Here is a 24,321-nt window from a genome sequence, read left to right on the forward strand (position 1 = left end):
AACAGAATGGATTATCTCTTAGATATGGGTAATGATAGAATGATTCAGAGTAACTCTAAGGTCTCTGTTATGGATTAATGGTGATTTCATTAATTAATTGATATATAGACTATAGGAGCAAGAGCAGTATGGTCTTTAATTTGTGTTAGATTTGTTGGGTTTGAATCAACTGTAGTACATCAGGTAGAACTGTCCAAGTGGGAAGCAGGAAATAGATTGGAGCTTAGAAGGAAGAGGAGCACAAAAGATAACAGATTTAAGTAATACCTGGAGCAGTAGGGCATAGTTCCAAAAGCTTTAGGTCAAACTGTAAACTTCAGTCGGAGAAGGAGGAAGGAGAAAGTAAAATCAGTTGTGGTTTATGGACTTTTGCATTTGAGTCTTTGTATGAATTCTCTTATCACCTAAATCCTCTAAAGCTAATTTTAATCTTCATTATTAATCAGTATTAGTAAAATTCTTACAATATGGGAATACAAATACTGATCCCTAAAAAGGATATTGGTAATTTTGTGTAATTGCTTTCTGAATGTGCATCCATAGGAAGTTTGAGTTTATGGTATTTTTCAATATGAAGCCTTATATAGAAAAGGGAATCTCTTTGCATATGTTGTCATACTATGCTATATACAGTGGTTGCCATTACCTTTTTAATGACGTTTGGTCGTTATTTATTGAATGCCTTCAGCTTTTTTAATGATGTTTGGTCATTATTTACTGAATGCCTTCAGTCAGTTACAATTATATTTAGTTAATAAAATCAGGCTGATAAAAAAATATGTAGTCTCTGCTTTTTATTGAAAGACCCTTTCTATCTAGGAATTGAATTCTTTTCATTCTCTACGTCCAACCGAGGTCCATTTCAATCTGAAGGCAAGGTAGATTGAATAAGATTTATTAAGGTACTTGAGCTTATAGTGGAAAACAATGACTATTAAAAAGAATTGTACTACATTTGGGTAATATAACTTTGATATTAAATTATAATGAACAGGAAGGTTTGTCAGATTCATACTTGAATCTTTAAATGATTATCTAAGTCATTGATTCTCAGACTTTTTGGATTTCACAGACCAGAAAAAATTTTTTTTACTGGTGATTGATATAGGGAATCTAACTTTTCCATTTTAGACTATCAGAACTTTATAAAAACGGTAACTACTGTCTTTTGTGATCCACATTTTATTTTTTAAAAAAAGATATTTGAAACCAAAAGTAGGAAGAATAGTCTTTAAAAAAATTTATTAAGAAAAAACTCATTCTAGTACACATTTTTTCTCATTTTCTGCATATCATTGGAAACTCAAATAATGGGGCACAGAAATGTAGGTTCGTATTTGGGAATTATTGATTTAGGTCACCGAGCTAGTATATGGTAGAACTGAAACTAGGTCCTGTGTTTCCTGATTTCTGTGTCTCAGTTTTGATTATTTTGAGATACCTTCAGTAATTTAAACATTGTTCTTTGATTTTTGGCTTTTTAAAATATATTGGAATTTAGTTAGACCTGTGGTTAAAAATAAGAATAGCTCCTACTATTTTTACATGCTTCCCTAGATTTTTCCCAATTTTGGGCCTATGTGGACAAAAAAAAAATCTAGTCCAAGCTTTCACTACCTTCTTTTTTTATTTGCCTTCTGCTTCTGCATTCCACATGGGACTTGAAGTGGTTTATAAGAATGCATACTGTGAAATGGTAAAAATGATTTACTGATTTTTAAAAAGCCCTCAGAATGCATATGTATATGTATGTATATGAAAAATATGTTAGAATCAGGAGGAAATTAGCATGTATAGATGTGTATATTTCCCCCGATGCACATTTTTCCATGTTCTTATTTTTTCCTGTGCTTATTTCATTCAAGTCTAATATTTTTTCTTATTTTGACAAATATTAAGGATTAATTGATTGATTTTGCCAGTGAATTTTAGACCTTCATTCTAATAGATAAAAATTGTATTTAGTTAATTACAGGCACAGTGTCTTGCTCTGTCACCCAGGTTGGAGTGCAGTGGTCATAGCTCACTGCAGCCTCAAACTCTTGGGCACAACCAGTCCTCCTGCCTCAGCCTCCCAAGTAGCTAGGATCACAGGTGCACACCATCAAGCCCTGGCTAATTTTTTTTTTTTTTAATAGAGATGGGGGTCTCACTATGTTTCCCAGGCTGGTCTCAAACTCCTGAGCTCAAGTGATCCTCTCACCTTAACCTCCTGAGTAGCTGGGACTACAGGTGCAGACCACTGTGCCCTTCTATTCTTACTTGACAAAGGAGAGGAAAAAAAAGGAAGTTTAGAGAAATTAAGTAGTAACTTGTCCAAGTTTACACACAACCACTAAGTGGTAAAGCTGGGGTTTGAACTTCAGCAATGTGCTTAAATCTCAGTAATTGAAAATACACTATGGAGGACTTTAGGTTTTCTTAGATTCAGAAGTTCTTTTTCCAGGTACAATAAGATTCATTTTTGTATTTTTTATACTGTGCTGGTAGTATGTGAAGGTATATCCTCCAGTGATAGAACAACAGATACACCTGGTAACAATTGCAGGTAATTACATGTTTTTAGAAAAGTGGCTTCCAGTGGGATTTTTGAGATCTGTTGTTTTTGAGATCTTCCTTGAGGTCAGTGTTCTATTAGGACATTGCATTGTTTGAATGAGTTTGGTTATCTTGGCACAGTTAGGTAAATCGTTACTGATAATTAAAAACTAGTAAAAGCTAGTGTGAATATGGTGTAGGTTGATGTTGAAATATCTCTTCTCATTATTCTTTGGGGATCATACCAGTTTTATTAAACTTACTAACTTATTCTATCTGTATAGGTCCCATGTTCTCTGACTTCTATGTCTCAGCTTCTTTTACTGTTCCAAGAGGCCTTCAGTAATTTAAACATTGCTCTTTGATTTTTGGCCTTTCAAAATATATTGTAGATGTAGATACACACACACACATACACACACACATGCACATGCACATATGTGTACATGTATTATCTATATGTATAATAAGCCAGTGGTGTTTTTATTGCATGATGAAAATTTAAATTAGTTATTTTAAAAATTTAAACTTTAGTTACAGCTCTTTTGAGGAAGCTTAAGCAGCAATCCAGGGAAAGTGTTGAAGAAAAACGACCTCGATTATTAAAAGCCCTGAAAGAGGTAAGCTATATTTCTTTATTAATTTTGCACCTTGGGAGTAATTATAAGTGAGTTTTAAGCATTTTTTTTAATACAATTTAAATTCTCACTTATTAAGGGCCAAAAAATGGTAAAAATCATGCTTAAATTAAGCAATAATTATAGTGTATGAATGTGATCTTAGTAGAAGCACCTCACTTTGAACTAGGAAGATAAAGATTTATTACTTTCAATAAATTAGGTAAGAGCTCTAAAGAAAAAAAAAAGCAAGTAAGTCACAGTTAATGGTAATAATTTTCCTTTGCCTTTGAATTAGAAGATTCTCTACAGCTAAAGCCATTGCTTCGAGAAGTGGCAAGTTTTTTTGTTTGTTTGTTTTGGAGACGGCGCCTCACTCTGTCGCCCAGCTAATTTTTTGTATTTTTAGTAGAGATGAGGTCTCACCATGTTGCCCAGGCTGGTCTCAAACTCCTGAGCTCAAGCAGTCCGCCTGCCTTAGCTTCCTAGAGTGCCGGGATTATAGGCGTGAGCCACCGTGCCCGGCCTGTATATTCTTTATGTAACAAAAACTCTTTTTATCTGTCCTGTCTCCTTGTGCTAAGAGCTGGGTATGCTGGCACACAAAAGAGAGTGGTTTGTTTTCTATTGTTACTCTCTTCCTCTGTATTTCTGCTGCCTGAAAGAACTGTGGGAGAAAGAAAGACCTGTCATGATGATATGATGATAGCTTGTCTCTGTTAGTGGTGCTTTTTTTTTTTTTTTAGATCTGAAGAAATAGAAAAAGCCAGAAAAATGTTTTACTCATATTGCAGTGATATCTAATAGTAATATTCACTTTTATCACTTTTTGAAAAAGACTAACTTGTTGATGTTGCTGTATTTGTAATGCTCTACTTATATTTAGAACATTTACTCTTAACAATTATAATCTTTGGTGTCTAGCTTCTAATTTGCAAAATAAAATTTTTTTTCGGCCAGGCATAGTGACTCATGCCTGTAATCCCAGCACTTTGGGAGGCCAAAGCGGGTGGATCGCCTGAGGTCAGGAGTTCGAGACTAGCCTGACCAAAAAGGTGAAACTCCGTCTCTACTAAAAATTAAAAAAAAAAAAAAAATTAGCCAGTCATGGTGGCAGGCGCCTATAGTCCCAGCTACTTGGGAGGCTGGGACAGGAGAATTGCTTGAACCCAGGAGGCAGAGGTTGCAGTGAACCGAGATCGTGCCACTGCACTCCAACCTGGGCGATGGAGTGAGACTGCATCTCAAGAAAAAAAAATTTTTTTTCATAGATATTATATGATGACATGTTTCAGATTTAATAAACTTGTATTATCCCTTTACAGAAAAATATCTTCTATTACAATGGGCCATTTTTTAAATGCCATAATTAGGTTATACAAATAATCATTTTGGTAGTAATTTTTAATAACACTTCTAAAGTTAACTATTTAAAAAATAATATTTATTATTATTGTTATTTTGTTTATACTGGGAAGTGTAACATTTATTGATACAAATTTAAAGGCTTACCAGTTTCAGATATGTTACTATGTAGTTAAAATATTCTTATAAAATATACAGGTGCATATTTTCCATTGTAATTAAGTATAGTAATGCATGTATTATAATGTTTTAAGGAATAGCCATATTTTTAAAGCATAAGAGCTTTTAACTAAGGTGCATTTAGTAATTATTCATATTTCATTTTTCAGCTAGGTGACTTTTATCTAGAACTTCACTGGGATTTTCAAAGCTGGGGTAAGAATATGCCATGTTTTACTATAAAATATGTACTCATGCAGAAATGCAAGTACAAAAATACCTATCATATAGAAATGTTAGGATAACAAATTTAATACTTGCTGTGAGGAAAAGTATTTTTCATGACATTGACTGTAATCATTATAAAGCCCTATAATATTTAATTATTCCAACTTGATTAGTAACTTTAATAAATCTTTTTTTTTTTGAGACAAGTTCTCACTGTTGCCGAGGCTGGAGTGCAGTGGTACGATCATAGCTTACTACAGCCTCGAACTCCTGGGCTCAGGCAATCCTCCCCACTCAGCCTCCTGAGTAGCTAGGACCACAGGCACATGCCATCACACCTGGCTAATTATTTTTATGTTTTGTAGAGATGGAGTCTCACTGTGTTTCCCAGGCTGGTCTAGAACACCTGGGCTCAAGCTATCCTCCTACCTCGGCCTCTCAAAGTGCTGGGATTACAGAAGTGAGCCACCACATCTGGCCAATAGTTTATATTTTTAAGGTTGAAAATGGTACTTTTAGTTTTAAAAATGTTTTACAAACAGCATTTAAAATTTAATAATAGAACGCAAGGAGTTTTCAGAAAAGAAAATAATTATGGGATTATGGGACTACTGAATTTAAGGATGTTTGAAATCTAGTACTTAGATCTCTGAATGTGGAGAATTTAGTTAACATTTTTTGTTTATGTATATTTTGTTGTCTTTCCGTTATTTTGCCTCTTGCATACTTTATAACCACTTTCTTTACATACTATTTGGTTGAACATTGATTCCAGTGACTTATGAAAGACCCTAATTTTGCCCTAGATTTTTTTGCAGTCATTTATTGACTTACCTTAACAAGGTTTTTCTCCTCCTCATTTTAAACATGAGTCCACTAGAGAGAAAACTTTCATATCCAAATATGAAGTTTGATTCTAGTGACCTTTGTTTTACTAACTAAACAGCTAAATTTTGTTGTTTTTAAATATTTAAAAAAATGTAATCTCTAAAGGTTTAGACATAATGAGCTTATTATGTGAGTTTTTGTTAAAGCATCTAAATTAATTTTTTTTTTTTTTTTTGAGACACAGTCTCACTCACTCTGTCGCCCAGGCACGTATGCATATTATACCAAATGAGGAACTTTGGGCAAAGAATTCAGTCAGTAGAATAGGAATTTTGAACTAGCAAATCTGTTTCTTTTCAGTTCTACATTCTGTGCCTCTATATTCTCTATACATTTAAAAACAAATTCTAGACTGTGAAATGGAAATTGTTTACAGTACTTAGCCCCATCCAGTGCTGCTACTGCTCTGCCCAGGCAATTTGTAGTGGGATTTCCGAGTAATAGAAATTTCAGTTTTAGGCCTGGTCTATGGGAGGTCAATAAATGCAACTTAATTTAAAACATTACATTCTGACATTTGTTAACCTTGAGGAAGTTATGATATTCTCACAATACACTTGGGTTTGCAAATTTCAGCTTCAACTCATCAGTAAGAAAATAGGTTATACAATATACCATATAGCAGTAAAATGCCTAGGAAGTTACCAGATTTAAACTTTAATTAACAATTATGCTTCTTATTTCTTCTAATTCTCTTACATCTTCTGATTTCTTCTGAAAAAGTAAATGCAGCCATAAATCTGAAGTCCATTAACACTTATTTCTCTCTACTGTATGAAAAAAATAGTAGTTTTCTATTGTCTTGAGAAAGAATCTGGCCTCTTTTCAACAAGTAATAATTTTCTACAAATTATATTTTTGATAAACTGCCTTCTTTATTTGGAGCTTTTAGTTACAAATCAGACTTCCTCCCCAGCTTGTGTAAATTACAGCTTATGTAAATTTTAAACATTGATTTTATAACATCTGTATACATTTCTAAAAATTGTATTATGCTTTTTAGTTAGCTTTACAAGTTATCATTTAATACTAAAATTATCCTCAGTTTACTAAGATTTTAATCTATTTTTAATAGAATATTCACTGTAAAAGTTTTGAACATTATAGAAAATTAATCTGGTATTTTTAAGTTTCCCTGTTACCACTTCCCAGAGGTGACTATTGTTAACATTTGGTATGACTACTTTCAGATGCTTTTCAGTGCTTACTAAAGTGTTTGTGTATATATCTATGCACACACAACCCCTCAGAATTAGGTTTTTTTTTCTCCTGTGGAATCATACTGTTATATCATTATGCAAGTTGACATAGTTATTTATTTATTTACTGAGAGGGACTCTCACTCTTTCACCCAGGGTGGAGTGCAGTCACGCGATCTCAGCTCACTGCAACCTCACCTCCCGGGTTCAAGTGATCCTAACACCTCAGTCTCCAGAGAAGCTGGGACTACATGTGTGCGCCTTATGTTTTTAGTAGAGACAGGGTTTCACCATGGTGGCCAGGCTGGTCTCGAACTCCTGACCTCTGATGATCCACCCGCCTCGGCCTCCCAAAGTGCAGGGATTACAGGCGTGAGCTTCTACACCCAGCCGTCATTTTTATTCAACCCATAATAGGCATCTTACCATATTTCAGGTGGAAATACTTCACTAATTTTAACAGCTGCATAATACTTTATGGCATGGATGATTAAGGGTTTTCTAGTGTGTTTAATCCTTGTATAGAGAATTTTAATTTCTAAATTTAATCAGTTTTTTCTGACATGTGTATAACTCTAGCTCATGAGGATAGTTTCTCTCTATTAAAGATTGTGCAGTCTTGTTACTCTGATAATGCCATCTTGCTTTTATGCCTTCTATATCATTCAGGAGTCCTGGTGTCCTAGAACACATAGAAGAACAGGTTGACAGTAGCCTTGTGTAGTAAAGGAGCTCCAAGGTAGATTGATCTAAAACCTGAATACTATCTTTTTTACCCCATTTTTTTCCCATCTGGGGAGACCCCAGTCCTGCTTTGTGATCCTAAACTGGGTTGTCCCTTGAGTATTTTGGCTCTTTAACTGATTCTCTTAGTAATCATTAGTGGTTTGAATTCTAAAATAGTCAATGTATATTGCTGAACAAAATGTTATAAAATGTTTTAAAAGTAGTATTTTAATTATACTAAAATATAAATACATGCAATCACTTCTAAAATTGTGTATATATCTACAGTTGTAAACAATACATTATAAATGTTGCATAATTGAGTTCCTAAAGTAACCACTGAGACAGTTGTCCAAAGTATTTCTTCTTTGAGAACTTTGATGCAAAAAGTCAGCACATCTGTTTCATTGCTAGTAAAGGATTATACTGATTTAAAGTCACAACTATTAATACGTGATGATTAGATGTCATGTATAATTCTAAAACGAAACCCATTGGCTTATACATAGCCTAGATCTTTTATTAGATTTTATGATCAAACTTTAGAGTTTTGGCATATTTCTTTCCCTTGTCAAAACACATAATATTTTTTAAAAAGGCAAGCGAGAAATAAGGGGAAGCCAAGAAATACTGAAATCAGGGTGAGTTTTCTTTTGAGATAGTAGAGCACGCTCTTATTTATGCTGTTACTTATATTCACACTTTGGAGAAAATAGCCACAGACTTAGTAACAAGTTTGAAGGTAACTGAAATATTCCAGCCTGGGTTTTTAGGTATAGAAAAGCTTTGAATTGGAATCAGAAATACCGGCCCCTAAGTATTTGACGTTGCAAATCACATATTTTATATGTTTTCTGAGCTTGAATCTTCATTTTTAAAATGAGGATAATACTAACTGCCCCACCTGTTGCAAACTTTCTTTTGGTGTATATGAAATAAAATTTTTTGAAGAAAGCCCTTTGTATACTATAAAGTGTCAAATAATTTATAATATGATCACTACTTTAAATTTTGCATTATGCATATAGCATGTTTTAACTAAAAAACTAATTTTCTATTTTTATTCGTTGTCTACAGAATCAATCCATCCTGTATTTGAGACTATTTGTATATTATTATTATTATTATTTTTATTTATTTATTTATTTATTTTGAGATAGAGTCTGTCTCTGTCGCCCAGGCTGGAGCGCAGTGGTGCGATCTCGGCTCACTGCAAGCTTCACCTCCTGGGTTCACGCCATTCTCCTGCCTCAGCCTTCCGAGTAGCTGGGACTACAGGCGCCCGCCACCACGCCCGGCTAATTTTTTGTATTTTTTTTTTTTTAGTAGAGACGGGGTTTCACCGTGTTAACCAGGATGGTCTGGATCTCCTGACCTCGTGATCCACCTGCCTCGGCCTCCCAAAGTGCTGGGATTACAGGCTTGAGCCACCGCGCCCTGCCTGTTATTTGTGTATTATAGATGGAAAACATTAATCTTAGAAACTCTTCTGAAAATTGGGGAGTAGTCTGGGCGTGGTGGCTCACGCCTGTAATCCCAGCACTTTGGGAGGCCAAGGCGGGTGGATCACCTTAGGTCAGGAGTTTGAGACCAACCTGGCCAACATGGTGAAACCCCGTCTCTGCTAAAAATACAAAAATTAGCTGGGTGTGGTGGCGGGCGCCTGTAATCCCAGCTACTCAGGAGGCTGAGGCAGGAGAATCACTTGAACCTGGGAGGCGGAGTTTGCAGTAAGCTGAGATTGCACCACTGCATTCCATGCATTCCATGCATTCCAGCCTAGGTGGCAGAGCGAGACTCTGTCTCCAAAAAAAGAAAGAAAGAAAGGAAGGAAGGAAGGAAGGAAGGAAGGAAGAAAGAAAGAAAGAAAATTGGGGAGTAAGTGGTAGCTAAATGAAAATTTAAATTTAAAAACTCTCTTTTTATTTTCTGTTTAGTGAATTATGCTACTCTTCGAATACTGTGCTAAACTTATACTGAGGTAACTTAGGAGATAGGTTGGTTGTTTAACTTACGTGGGGGAGAAAAAGAGTTATTTCGGACTTGGGAAAATATAAATTGATATGTTTTGGAATGCATTAAAATCTATCAGAAATCTTTTTTTTTTTTTGGCTCAATAATTTAACTTCTTTAATTTTTTTTTTTTTTTCTTTTTGAGATGGAATCTCGCTCTGTTGCCCAGGCTGGAGTGCAGTGGCACAATCTCGGCTCACTGCAAGCTCCGCCTCCTGGGTTCATGCCATTCTCCTGCCTCAGCCTCTCCGAGTAGCTGGGACTACAGGCGCCTGCCACCATGCCCGGCTAATTTTTTCTATTTTTAGTAGAGACGGGGTTTCACCGTGTCAGCCAGGACGGTCTTGATCTCCTGACCTCGTGATCTGCCCTCCTTGGCCTCCCAAAGTGCTGGGATTACAGGCGTGAGCCACCGTGCCTGGCCCTTTTCTTTTTTTTTCTTAGCTTTTGCTCTCAATCCTCAACTTGTTTTCTCTCTGCCTTACCATTTTCCTCCTTTCCTGACTTTTAATAAAAGTATAGTGTATGATATTAAATTCTGTTTTTGTAGGGTGTTATAATTACTTCAAAAGATATAATAAAGTTGGCTGGGTATGGTGGCTTGTGCCTGTAATCCTAGCACTTTGGGAGGCTGAGGTGGGAGGATCGCTTGAGGCCAGGAGTTCAAGACCAACCTGACCCATATAGGGAGACTCCCATCTTTAAAAAAATAAATAAGTAATGAGATATAATGAAGTTAAATTAACTTAAGTTGGAGTGCTATCTACTTTTAATCATCTTTGGTTCATGCTACAGCAAATACTTACTTCAGGATAGATCTCAATTAATGAGCATGAAAGAACTTTGATCATTTATAGAATTACACTATTATTGCTCTTCTCAATTTTTGTTGCAAAAAAGTTTTTTCTTTCTTTCTTTTTTTTCCAAAGAGATAGGGTTTTGCTGTGTCACCTGGGCTGGAGTGCAGTGGCATGATCATAGCCCACTTCAGCCTTCAACTCCTGGCCTCAGGTGATCCTCCTGCTTCAGTCTCCCAGGTGGCTAGGACTACAGGTACTTGACACCACACCTGGCTAATTTTTCTATTTTTATTTTTGTAGAGACAGGATCTTGCTATGTTGCCCAGGCTAGCCTCAAGCTCCCGGGCTCAAGCAGTCCTCCTGCCTTGGCCTCCCATATGGCTGCAGTTATAGCCAAACCGTGCCCAGCTGAGAAAGGAAAAGCTTTGTCAGAAGAAGATTTCTTATATTCTTTCACTAGGGCAACAATTCGTTGATATTCTCTCTGGACAATAAACTTTTCTTATTTTTGCACTAAAATTCAGAAAACAGTTCTCAGTGCTGGAAGTCATTTTGGATTAAATGGTTCCTAAGGATCTAAAGGAGCCATGAAGCATTAGTTACTTTTTTTTTTTTTTTACAGCATTAAAAATTTTTTTTATTTTAAAATTTTATTTATTTATTTATTTTTTTAAGACTGGTTTATGAGACTGGCTAATTTTTGTATGTTTGATAGAGATGGGGTTTTGCAATGTTGCCCAGGCTGGTCTTGAACTCCTGGGCTCAAGCGATTTATCCACTTTGGCCTCTCAAACTGCTGGGATTGCAGGTGTGAGCTATCATACCGAGCCTGCATTAGGTATTTATCTTTAATGTTAATTAGAAAATGTTGATGCTTTTGAAAAAGTTAACTAAGAAATTAGCCTTTAATTTTCTCTACAATCTTTGTTTTTAACTCAGCTTAATTTATCACCCATTTTAAAAACAATTTTGTAAGATATGTCTGCTATATCTTATACACACACAGATACACACACACTTATGTACACATATACCTCTGATATGGTCTTAATTTCAAGAATTTTGAGCTTCACACTTTTTTCATTTCTTTGTACATGGTAGTTTATTATAGCCTGTTATGCAGCTTTATTTATCCGTAGAATAACTCATATCTCCCCAAAATAGCAGATAATAAATAATAAAAAACTATCAGAATATGGCTTGTAGCATGTATATGAGCTATAGATAGCAACATAGGAATGTAGAAATCTGTAGATAAATAGTATGATTCCCATTTTACAGATTTTGAAACTCAGGTGCATTAAGTCTAAATAACCAAGGCACATATTTGGGACTCAAACTCAAATTTAACTGTCTCACTTCAAAGATGTCTCTTTCTATTATACACATTACTTTACTGCAATTTTTCCAAATTTTATTTACAAAATTAGATAAGGTTCAGGTCTATCTGGTTACCCATTCAGGAGGGTTTAGTTACCATACGGTATTGTTTACTCATCTGTAATATGCAGTCTGTACCTGAGTGGCATCATATTGACTCTGCTACCGTTGTTTGTGGGTGGGATGGGAGTACAGTAAACTATACAGAAATTACAAGTAAATAGTAGATATTTGAAGTTGCTCAAAATGACCTTTTATATTTTATTTATTTTTAAATGGAAAAATACTATTTGAAAGGAAATTATTATAATTTGATAACAAAATGTCACATTACTCTTTTAATTTAAAAGTTTGTAAATATCTCAAAATTTAGGTAGTTATTTTTTACCTTTTGTTTTTAAAAATACAGTGCCTTTACTTTCCCGAATTCTGCCTTCTGATGCATGTAAAATATACAAACAAGGTATCAATATCAGGTAAGGTGATTTGATTTTTTTCTCAGTAAAAGAAAGTTGAGATTTAGAGGAAGATTTTTTTCCCTGTAATCATAACTTACATGTGTTTTATGACGTTAAAATGCTGTAACAGTCACAATATTTTATCTCATTTGAGACATAATAGATAAAAAACCAAAGACATAGAACCTTTTTTTATTTTTTTATTACTTAGAGAACAAACTCAAAATGGAAAAGATATAAAATCTTGACTAAAGCAAAGATACTATTCTTATTTAACTACAGACTATCTAGAAGGCAAACAGTGAGGATCTTGATGTAATATTAAGAAGATTTACAGTGGTTACCTTCCTGATCCTGGATTTATTAAGGAATAAGGGACACATAAGGAAGACCCAATTCTTGCCTTTTTCTCCATCTCTTTCATATCTTTCCTTCCCCTGTTTACTCATCCATGCATCCGTTCATCTGTTCATTCATTGATCTATCCATTCCAGTGAATACTTTGAGGCTAATTTTAATTTCCTTCCATTCATTTCCTTTTATAACTAAGATTAATGTTTGAATCTGATGGAAAATACATCTATTTAACTTACATGAGAATTTTACATTTATCATTCTTCATTTTGCTTTATAATAATAGAGCCATGTCTATAAATTATCTATTTGTAAAGTATATATAATGCTAGTTAATATGCCAACTTATATATATGTGCATATATTGATATATTTATAAATAGTATACATGTATATATATAATTTTGTGTAAGTGTGTGTCTATATATCTCCAGAATATTAATTTGAATGTTTAAGGGTCTAGAACTAGAAATAACTTGAAGGATTATCTCATATAAAGTCTTCATTTAGAGATGAGAAAGCTCAGAGAAGTGAAGTGATTTTTTTTACAAGAGCATTTTACAAATTAATGGCTGAACCAGGACTTCTGACTTCTCGTTCTTTGTTCTTCTCACCATGACACAAAGCAGTTTTTAAAAATCAGCTATTTCTGAGAAATTTATTGTTTAGTATTTTGAATTAGTGAAGCAATAACTTTTAGTTGGAAGTAAATTCTAGGGTAATTATCCTTAAGCAATAGAATTTGGTTAAGGTAGATGTTTCTGTTTTTTTTTTTTTTTTTTTTTTTTTTCTTTTTTTAGATAATAAAGATAGGGTCTCACTACATTGCCCAGGCTGGTCTTGAACATACAGGCTCAAGTGATTCTTCCACCTTGGCCTCACAAAGTGCTGGGATTACAGTGTGAGCCATCACACCCAGCGTGTGTTTTATAAAACGTCTTCAGGTGTTTCTAATTATAAAAGTGCTCATGTACCTTAAATGCATTGTCATTACAGAAAACTTGGAAGATACAGAAAAATAGAAGAAAAATTAAGTAGAAAAGGATTTTTGATGTGGATTTAATTCAGCAGCCTTTTGTTAGCAATTATTACGGTTTCATTAACTTAGACATTTTTAATATAGGCGCTTGCGAAAGATAGTAGGCAATTTTGGAGGATACTATTATCTTCCATGTGATAGTTTAAAAAGTTAGTTTTAGGCCAGTTGTGGTGACTCATGCTTGTAATCCCATTACTTTGGGAGGTTGAGGCAGGTAGATCACTTGAGTCCTGGAGTTTGAGACCAGCCTGGGCAACATGGCAAAACCCCATCTTTACAAAAAAATATTAACAATTAGCTGGGCATGGTGACACGTGCCTATAGTCCCAGCTACCTGGGAGGCTGAGGTGGGAGAATCCACCTGACCCCAGGAAGTTGAGGCTGCAGTGAGCCGTAATCACAACACTGCACTTTAGCCTGGGCAACAGAGTAAGACCTTGTCTCAGAAAAAATAAAGTTTTTATTCTGTTTGAGTCCTAGGTTTAGGCAAAAAGGAATCTCTTTGAAAAAAATTGTTTCACATTTATATGTGACTTTTTAAAGTAAATGTTTTGGTATACATTATATAATAACATAGGTAATAAAACCAAAAAGGTTAAAACACAACCTGGGCAATATGATGAAATCTTGTCTATACAAAAAATACAAAAAATTAGCTGGGCATGGTGGCACGCACTTGTAGTCCCTGCTACTCAGGAGGCTGAGGTGGGAGGATCACCTGAGCCCAGGAGCTTGAGGCTACAGTGAGCCGAGATTGTGCCACTGTATTCCAACCTGGGTGACAGAGTGAGTCCCTGTCACACACACACAAAAGCTAAAACAGGAACATGAGGGCAAAAGCCTGGGGGAGAAAAATTGTGAGAAAGGTTGTAGGTTAAGGGGAAGTTAGTAACTTAGCAAGATACTAGACATGGGGCTTACTAGTAACTAAGGATGAAGGACAAATGTGATAGGTTCTAAAGCTCTCATCAAACAAGGCTTACCAGATTAATGGAGAGGATAGCTTTTAGGATGTATGACAAAAGGTTTTTTGCCTAGGTGATAAGAATCTAAAGGAAAAAACCTGTTAACATTAAATAAAAACTTGCTATTTTAAATGTCACAAGACAATTTTTTAGCACCATTTCAATAAAGCTAAATTTTAAAATATATTCAAAGAGAAATCTTTAAGTTGACTTTTATTTCATGGCAGCCATGTAATCATTTGAAATGTCTTCTCTGGTATCAAAGAGAAACTAATACTTGAGTAGAAATAGGAGAGTGTGAGCACCATTACTCTTGAGAGTACTAACAAAGATTTTGACCAGAAATACAAATAATTAAGTGGTAATCTGTAACCACTGATGCAAAGTATATTTGCACACTTTGTCTTACTTCAGGATTTTCTTGTCTGAAGTGAAGCCTTTAGTTCCTTTCTTCAGTGTTATTTGGCATTTTTTCAGGCTTTCTTCTTAAAAATAATACTTTCTATTCAAATCTTTGCATTTGTATAAAGAACTTATTGTTCTTCATGGCTAATTACATGGGAAAAATTAAAAATATTTAGGTTCATAGGCTTAAAGCCAAGGACTAGTGAGGACTTTAAAATGTCATCATGATAATTAACATTATTTATTGAGGCATATGTGATGCAGATTACCAGGTCATCTAATGTGTCAGGGATATACAGAAAATGTATTACCCTTTTTATTGCCAAATTGTAGAAACACAGATGAAATTAAAATAGGCTGTATTTATATAACTGGGAAGTTTCTATAACTAATTTTACATATCGCTAGATCTAAAATCTCAAAGGTCACCATGTCAGTCTGTCTTTGTCTTTCTTTATCTGTCTTTCTGTGCATCTCTTTACTCACCTTTTCATCCCCACTCCTGACAACCCACTACCACTTTCACCTACGATGGGCAAGCAGGGAATGGAGGCAGAAGACTATTTTAGCCCATTTCTTCTTTTATGTAGAGCATTACATTCCCTGATAGCTGAAGCTTGGAGCCCAAATAGTGCACTTACATATAAAATGATCTGTTCCTTTTTGGTATTATCAGGAGCCCACATCTTATAGAGATAGGGGAAGAGTCCCTTTTAATAATATTTTCTTTTAGGACACATGCTCAAGCAATGGTAGGTGTTATTTAATAGTATAGCTGAATTCTAGCTTCTGGGAGTTGACTAAAAGCTAGAATTCAGCTATAAAGCAACAGGCAGGCCCCCATCGCCGCCCCCGTGTAAGTTGATGAGTTACTTTTTTAGGGCTTCTTGATACATAAGGCAACCATACTTCCCTCTTTGCTCTGGCTCACCCCTGTTTTCCTGGCAGAATTATCAGTAGTGTCACTTTCATTCTTAGATTTATTAATTTTGATGATAAATTCTATGTAACCCTAGTTATTATTTTCATGCAGCATGTGAGGCATGTTTTATTTCTGTTTTTCCTGTCTAGGGAAACCAAGAACACCAACTCACTTTGCCTTGTCTGTGATGAGAACTGAAAAACGTACAGAGTAATGAATTCTTACAGTTGCATTAGAAATTCAGTAGCCAGGGTGGATCTTTCACGGAGCCTTAAAGGAGCTTCCTGGGGATGTGATCAGCATCTCTTGATAGCAGGGCCAACCAGTTTCTTGGCTTTAGGACAGTGTGTTTTGAGCAGCCATTAGCTGGAGTGATCCTGATCTGGTGATTTATAAAGCCGTGTGCAAGATTGAAGCACGTCAGTGTATTGTAAACTTTTTATTTTCAGTATTTTTCCTAATTTCAGCAAGTAGTGCTTTGTGGAATACTGTTTGACACCAGCGCATTAGGCTAGACCACGACAGGTCCAGGTTACCAAAGAGCACAGTAAACACACAAATGTGTGAATCCATGAGTATTAGATACAGAATGATCTGTAAGGTTTCCAGGGTGTGGAGATATTGGCTGGGAAAGAGAGTATTAGTCCAAATCTGAGAAGTCAAATAGAAAGGCCAAGAATTTAAATGGTTTATCAAGTTGAAGGATAAAGCAAGGTTTGGTATCAGATGGTTAGGCATAAGGTATGGGTGTATATCAAAAACAGGAGTTCTCAATTCCAAGAATGTGGTCCATCCATTGCTGTCTGGTCTTAAATACTCTGCTGAGCTAGCAACCTGGTCTTAAAGGAATCAAATAATGTCAGACAGGTCTGCGTTCCTTTTCTTCCTTCCCTGTTCACTTTTATTGAGTAGCTACAGTAAAGGGAAATGGTAGGAAACAAGGGAGCAGAAAGGGAAATACCCGAAATATGGGGAAACATCTTTTTTTCTGGGTCAATGAAATGTGTGTGTGTGTGTATATATATTCAGAAAATATATATATATATATATTCAGAAAAGTGAAATATAGCTAAAATGGATTATATCTTTAAGTAGTTTTTTTGATAGAATATTTTACATTTAGTTTTTATCTATAAATTTGTTTTTATCTATAAATCTGACTTTGCAATATGGTATTAGCATCTTGGTTTGAGTTTAGAAGGAACAGCTTATTTAATTATTAGTGAAGTTTTATCAAAATTATATTTGTCAGAGTTTTTCATCTACCCATGTTTCACAGGCTTGACACAACTCTCATAGACTTTACTGACATGAAGTGCCAACGAGGGGATCTAAGCTTCATTTTCAATGGGGATGCGGCGCCCTCTGAATCTTTTGTAGTATTAGACAATGAACAAAAAGTTTATCAGCGAATACATCATGAGGTGAGCATGTTGTCTTATCAATATTCCTTTAAATCATTAAAAAAAAAAAGTACAGGTTTTTAGCCAAACCTCAGTATAATTTGCTTAAAAGCTCAAAGTATAATTGAGATGGTTTGTTCCTAAAGCTATAGTTTCCTGACCACTAGCTTTCTTTTCTTTTTCCTTTTTTCTTTTTCTTTTTTTTTTTTTTGAGACTGGAGTCTCGCTCTGTCACCCAGGCTGAAATGCAGTGGCGTGATCTAGGCTCACTGCAACCTCCGCCTCCCAGGTTCAAGCAATTCTTCAGCCTCAGCCTCCAGGGTAGCTGAGACTACAGGCGCCCGCCACCAAGCCCAGCTAATTTTTGTATTTTTAGTAGAGGCTTGGTTTCACCATGTTGGCTAGGTTGATCTCAAACTCCTGACCTCAAATGATCCACCCACCTCGGCCTCCCAAAGAGCTGGGATTACAGGCCTGAGCCACTGCGCCCGGCCTATTTTCATTTTTTATATTTCTATCCTCTGGTCTCCATCTTGACCAGTCCATTGAGCCTGCTGAGAATTCAACTGATTATCTCCTAGATCAATGAACTCCAGCTTCTCTTCATTCTCATTTACAGTTTTCATTTGTTGACCCTGTGCTGGACCTTTACCATATATTATCTTTTTATCTTACCTTCTTTTAATGTTGTTGACCATCTTTATTTTATATCCTTAATATGAATACTTCTTTTGGCTCTGTCTGCAGTCTTACTTTTCCTAACTCTTTGGCTGCCTTTCCTTTCTCTGTCCTTTCCCTCTTCGAGTATGACATGATTTTCCTTCTCTCATGCCATCTTTGTGTTAAAAGACCATTGATATGCCCTTGATGTGGTTCTCATTTTTACAAACTGCCAGAATAATCCCTTCCATTCCCACAGTCCTATAGGTTGATGATTTACAAATATACGTTTGTGTCCGGACAGTTCTGAGTAGAGGCTTATCTGTTTAAATGCCTAATGGATATCATGTGTGTCTCCCAGGTACCTCAAAATTCACCTTATTTAAAACTAACCTTACTACTTTTCCTCCAAACCTGCTCTTTTTCCTGTTTTTCCTCTTTTGAAGAATGATGTCATTCTTTATTCAGTCAGAAACCTAGGAGTTATTTTTGATATCTTTTCTTGTACTCTATGTTTTCTCATCAGAGCACATATCTGGTCATTTCTTTCTCCTTAATGTCTCATTATTATTCCTCTTTTATTCACACTGTCACTACTGTAATTTAAATATTCATTATTTCTCAACTGGACCATTGGAAAGTCTTATAAGTGATCTTCCTGGCTCTCTTCTCATCTGCTTCTAAATTATCCCACATGTTGGAGATACATTAAACTTTAGAAACACATTTATGAAACCTTACTTACTTAAAGATACTTAAAAAGTTCCCCATTACCTAAAGAGTGAAATCTAATCTCCTTAGCATGGCATGGTTCCTTTGGTCACCTGAGTTTTGCTCACCTTCCTAGCCTTTTTCTTACCTTGCTATTTTAGATACCCTCATACTGCACTCTTGGCAGTTTGTCAGATGTGCCAGGCTATTTGGGCCTTTATTCCTTTGTTCATGTTCTTTCCACTTCCTGGAATGCTTTTCTTTTTGCACCCTCACACCTGTAGGGCATGCACTTGGTGTTACTTTCTCTCCTGCCAAATGACTTTTGTTGTCCTTATGCTCCTATTAAATCTGGAACCATAAAGCTTCCACTGTTACATTTACTGACATGGCTTTTTTCCCTTCTGTTGGTCTAAGCTCCTCAAGGGCATAGGGTTCTTTTTGTTGTATTCCCTGGTATCTAATACAGCATCAGTACATTCTACGCTATAGGTTGGTAAACTCTTTCTGTGAAGGAAGAGATAATAAATATTTTTAGATATTAAAATATATCTGTGGGCCATATGGCCTCTGTCACAACTACTCAACTCCGCTGTTGTTAAAAGCAGCCACAGACAATATGTAGATAAATGAGTATATTCCATTATGATTTTATTGATAAAAACAGGCAGCTGATTATAGTTTGCTTACTCATGTGTGAGACTCTCAGATATTTATTAAATAATTTGACAACAGGATAGCCAACTAGGCAATAAGTGAATTGGAAATGGGGTCTTGAAAGAGAAGCTAGAAGTCAAGGCCAGTAGTGCATGAGTATTTGTGGATGTTGTAGTATTACCAGAGAACTGGTATTAAGGGTACCAGTTTTAAGGTATTAAGGTATGTATGTACTGGTATTAGGGTATGTATGTATACAGACATATATGTATTATGTATTTTATAATGCCTACAATACAGGAAAGATAGATTTTGAGCAGTATTCCTCAGGGCAGAGAATACTTGTTGTTTATCCTAATATATATGTATGTATAAGTAATAACTTCATTAAATGTTGATGCAATGTAATTAATTAAAACAGCAGATCTTTTTCAGTGATGTGGTTGAGACAGTCTCTGATTTATGTAAGAATTCTGTTCCAAAAGTTTATTGAAAATAGGATGTTTGAAATGTAAGGCAAATTTGCTCACAGACAATGGGTTATACAGTGTTCAGTTTGCAAGCTAATATATAAAATTCTAGTTGATTCATAATACATTTGAAGTATAGTGTTTAACAGTTCTGTTTAACTACTGCAACCTAACTTTTTTTTAAAGAAAATTGTGTTCAGAATTAATTTGTGTTACCAGGAATACATTTTCACCTTTTACGGCTTTAGCAGTAATACCAAGATTTTGCATTCTTTCCTTGTAGGGGTAGAGGAAATGGTACTGTCCCAGGCCCAAGCCATTGCTATTTTTTTGTTTGTTTGTTTTTTGTTTTTTTGAGACGGAGTCTCTCTCTGTCTCCAGGCTGGAGTGCAGTGGCGTGATTGATCTCGTGTCACCACAACCTCCACCTCCCGGATTCAAGTGATTCTCCTGCCTCAGCTTCCTGAGTAGCTGGAACTACAGGCGCGTGCCGCCATGCCCGGCTAATTTTTTGTATTTTTAGTAGAGATGGGGTTTCACCATGTTAGCCAGGATGGTTTCTGTCTTCGGACCTCGTGATCTGCCTGCCTCAGCCTCCCAAAGTGCTGGGATTGCAGGCGTGAGCCACCTAGCCTGGTCGCCAATGGTATTGTTTTTGGAAATTCAGAAAGGGACTATATGGGCCGGGCGCGGTGGCTCACGCTTGTAATCCCAGCACTTTGGGAGGCCGAGGCGGGCGGATCCACGAGGTCAGGAGATCGAGACCATCCTGGCTACCACGGTGAAACCCCGCCTCTACTAAAAATAAAAAAATTAGCCGGGCGTGGTGGCGGGCGCCTGTAGTCCCAGCTACTCGGAAGGCTGAGGCAGGAGAATGGCGTGAACCCAGGAGGAGGAGCTTGCAGTGAGCCGAGATTGTGCCACTACACTCCAGCCTGGGCAACAAAGCGGGACTCCGTCTCAAAAAACCAAAACAAAAACAAAAAACAGAAAGGGACTATATGTAGGTTAAAGTTAGATGGTGAAGAATAGAAAATGGGCCTCTTGGGAACCTACAAATAAGGAGGTTTGGAGAATGGAGCTTCTAACTATTGTAAACCCTAGGGACAGTTATTATTCTCCAGACAACTCCCTAGGTTTTGCCTGTTTTCTTCCTTATAACGTCTTAACTATTAGGGTATCTCTCTTGGCCTTTTATGGAATAGAATCTCATCTTATACCTGCTCACTTACTCTTCTATACTTGATCATTTACTCTTCTATCCCTGGAGCAAGCACGAAACTTTCCTTTTTTCTCATATAAAAAATAATTATTGCTCAGTTATTATATACTAGCACTAGGGAATAGGTACAGGATAAAACCTGAAGCATGGCTGCTCATTAAGTTTAGAAATCACGGTTGATATTTATGGATTCCTTTCCATTTTATAAGGAATACAGAAAAGAGTCCTTCTTTTCCTTCCTTCCATCTCTGCTGCTTCCCTTCTTCTATCCCTCCCTTCTGTTCTCTCCTTCCTTTCTTTCTTCCACTTACAATTTATTGGGAAAGAAAGGCTCAAATGACAGTGGTGGATCTTTGCATTAAAAAGAACTAAAGTAAGATTAATCTGTATTGAAAGAAAAATATCCTTTATCTGGGCTTTTTTCTCAGATCTGTCAACTTAATTCTTGAAGCTGTTTTTAAAAATTGCTCTATGGACTATATAGTTTTATAATGGGTAATCTAGTACTGCTTCCATTACATATCTATAACAGGGTAATAGTACTGTATGTCATGTGTCCTGCTTTTATAGATTCATAATTAGTCATAATGCTAACTTAGAGAAGATATTAATATGTACAATTTAAACATCTAATTCTTTTTAGAGTAACACTTCACACTATTTAGAAACTATTCTTTTTGTCTTTAAAAATTGGTAACATTATAATTGTTGATATTTTCGTATGTAGCACTAAGAACTTTTGAAAAACCTAGATTTTTATATTTAACTTTTGCTCCCATCCCAGGAATCAGAGATGGAAACAGAAGAAGAGGTTGATATTTTAATGAGCAGTGATATTTACTCTGCAACTTTATCAACAAAATCCATTTCTTTCACGCGTGCCCAGACAGGATGGCTTTTTCGGGAAGATAAAACAGTATGTGCAAATCTAGATTTTTAAGCTTTAAGCATTGTTCGGTATTTAATATTTCCAAAATAATGTGATGGAAATGCAAGAAGTAGCTTACAGAATTGTCTCCAAGTAGTTTTTTTCTCTCTTCCTTGAATCCAGATAAGGGATTATAATGGATGGTTAGAGTCAGAATGTGTCCTTGGAGAATTCAGGAAAGAAAGCGGAGCTCATTTGAATTCTGTGTCAGGAAGGACTCTTAATGCTAGCTGCCTTATTATTATACAGGGGACATTGTTTTCACATGATTCCATTATATTTCTAGTGCTTTATTTGATAAGAAGACTACAAAAAGGGATAAATTTGACTTCATTTCCCTGAACCTGTTGTTCTCCCTATTTCAGACTTCTCATTTACTTAATATTTGTTTCTTGTATTCTATACATATGACTAAGATTAAATAACCTTACATTTCTGCAACACTGTAGAAATGTTAAATCAAATCTCAGTGGAAGTTTCCCCATTAGTGTAAATTATTTCCATAATTCCCATTGTATGTCAGCAAGAGGATATATAAGACTATTCAAATATATATTCGAAAAATTTTGAGGCTAGGCACGGTGGCTCATGCATGTAATCCCAGCACTTTGGGAGGCCAAGGCCGGCGGATCATGAGGTCAGGAGTTCGAGACCAGCCTGGCCAACACGGTGAAAACCTGTCTGTACTAAAAATACAAAAATTACCCGGGCGTGGTAGTGCATACCTGTAATCCCAGCTACTTGGAAGGCTGAGGCAGGAGAATCGCTTGAACCCGGGAGGTGGAGGTTGCAGTGAGCCGAGATGGTGCCACTGCACTCCAGCCTGAGACAGAGTGAGACTCCATCTCAAAAAAAAAAAAATTGAATGAGCTGTGTGAAGAAGCATGTTTATAAAATTTTAAATTTAGCAATAAGTGACCACATCAAGTCAGGGTCATGAGTGACTTCTATTAAAAATTATATTTATTTTTATTATACACAGTGAAATGAATATATTCTCACTGGAGAAATAAAAAAATAGCATTGTTAGGGTTCTCTGAGAAACAAAACCAATAGAGAGAAGGACAGTGGAGAGAGGAAGAAAAAAAGAGTAAGGGGGAGAGGAGAAGGAGGAGGGAGGAATTGATTGATTTTGAGGAGTGGTTCATGAAATTGTAGGAGTTGGCAAATCTGAAATGTAGAGCGATCTAGCTGGCTGGAAATTTAGTCAAGAGTGGATACTGTGCTCTTGAGTTAGACATGTTCAGGCTTGGCCTCCTGGGCAGCATAGCAAGACCCTGACTCTACAAAAAATTTAAAAATTAGATGGCTGAGGTGGCACAAGCCTGTAGTCGCAGGTGCTTGGAAGGATGAGGTGAGACGATTACTTGAGCCCAGAAGGTTGAGGCCACAGTGAGTGATCACACCACTGCACTCTAGCCCAGGTGACAGAGTGAACCCCTCTCCAAAAAAAAAAAAAGAGAGAAAAAGAAATATGCAGGCTGGAAACTCAAGCAGGGTTTCTGTGTTGCAGTTTTGAGGCAGAATTGTTTTTTTTTTCCTGGAAACCTCAGTTTTTGCTCTTAAGGCCTTCAAACTGATTAGATTAGGCCCACCGACATTATGCAGGGTAATTAGCTCTACTTAAAGTCCATTGATTGTTAATCACATCTAAAAAATACCTTCACATCAACATCTAGACTGGTGTTTGACCAAACACCTGGCATCATAGCATAGCCACGCTGACACATAAAATTATCATTTAACTTTATACATAAAGCTAAAAAGCCCTCCTTGGCCACTGCCCACTGTCCCACATCCCCTTGCAGAATGTCACCAGTTTTGATATCCTCCAGACCTTTTTTATGCTCTCCATACATAAATATGAGCTCATAATAATAGATAGCCTTTTGTTGTTGATGCTTACTTTTTCATAAAGTGTCGTGTCGTATCGTATCTACTGTTTTGCAGCTAGCTTTTTTCCTTGTTCTTTAGTATGTCGTAGAAGTCTTCTCTTACCAGTACATGTAGTGCTAGTTCACTCTTTTTAACAATTGCATAGTATTCTGTATGATGGGTATACTGTAACTTATTCAGTCTTGTTTTTGGACATTCAAATGAATAGACACATATTTGTGTTCAGTTTTCTGCCATTATAAATGACGTGTTTATCATCCTTTTACATGCCTTTGCCTATTGTAAGTAGCAAGAAATTAAGTGGCTGGATAATGGGGA

At 36.0% G+C, this 24,321-nt stretch overlaps 1 protein-coding gene across 2 annotated transcripts in view; it reads left to right on the forward strand.

The window, feature by feature from the left end:
• The window catches only part of ANKRD13C (ankyrin repeat domain 13C), an 83,078-nt gene that overhangs the window by 31,274 nt on the left and 27,483 nt on the right, over positions 1 to 24,321 (forward strand). For both annotated transcript variants that reach the window (XM_032155601.2, XM_058439672.1), the window contains 5 exons: positions 3,073 to 3,158; positions 4,850 to 4,895; positions 12,323 to 12,389; positions 17,336 to 17,480; positions 21,964 to 22,095. In XM_032155601.2, the coding sequence (XP_032011492.1) occupies positions 3,073 to 3,158; positions 4,850 to 4,895; positions 12,323 to 12,389; positions 17,336 to 17,480; positions 21,964 to 22,095 (476 nt within the window). The remainder of the gene's footprint in view (positions 1 to 3,072; positions 3,159 to 4,849; positions 4,896 to 12,322; positions 12,390 to 17,335; positions 17,481 to 21,963; positions 22,096 to 24,321) is intronic.

This window comes from Hylobates moloch, unplaced genomic scaffold (assembly GCF_009828535.3).
Source record: "Hylobates moloch isolate HMO894 unplaced genomic scaffold, HMol_V3 SCAFFOLD_5, whole genome shotgun sequence".
NCBI classification, from domain to species: Eukaryota; Metazoa; Chordata; class Mammalia; order Primates; family Hylobatidae; genus Hylobates; species Hylobates moloch.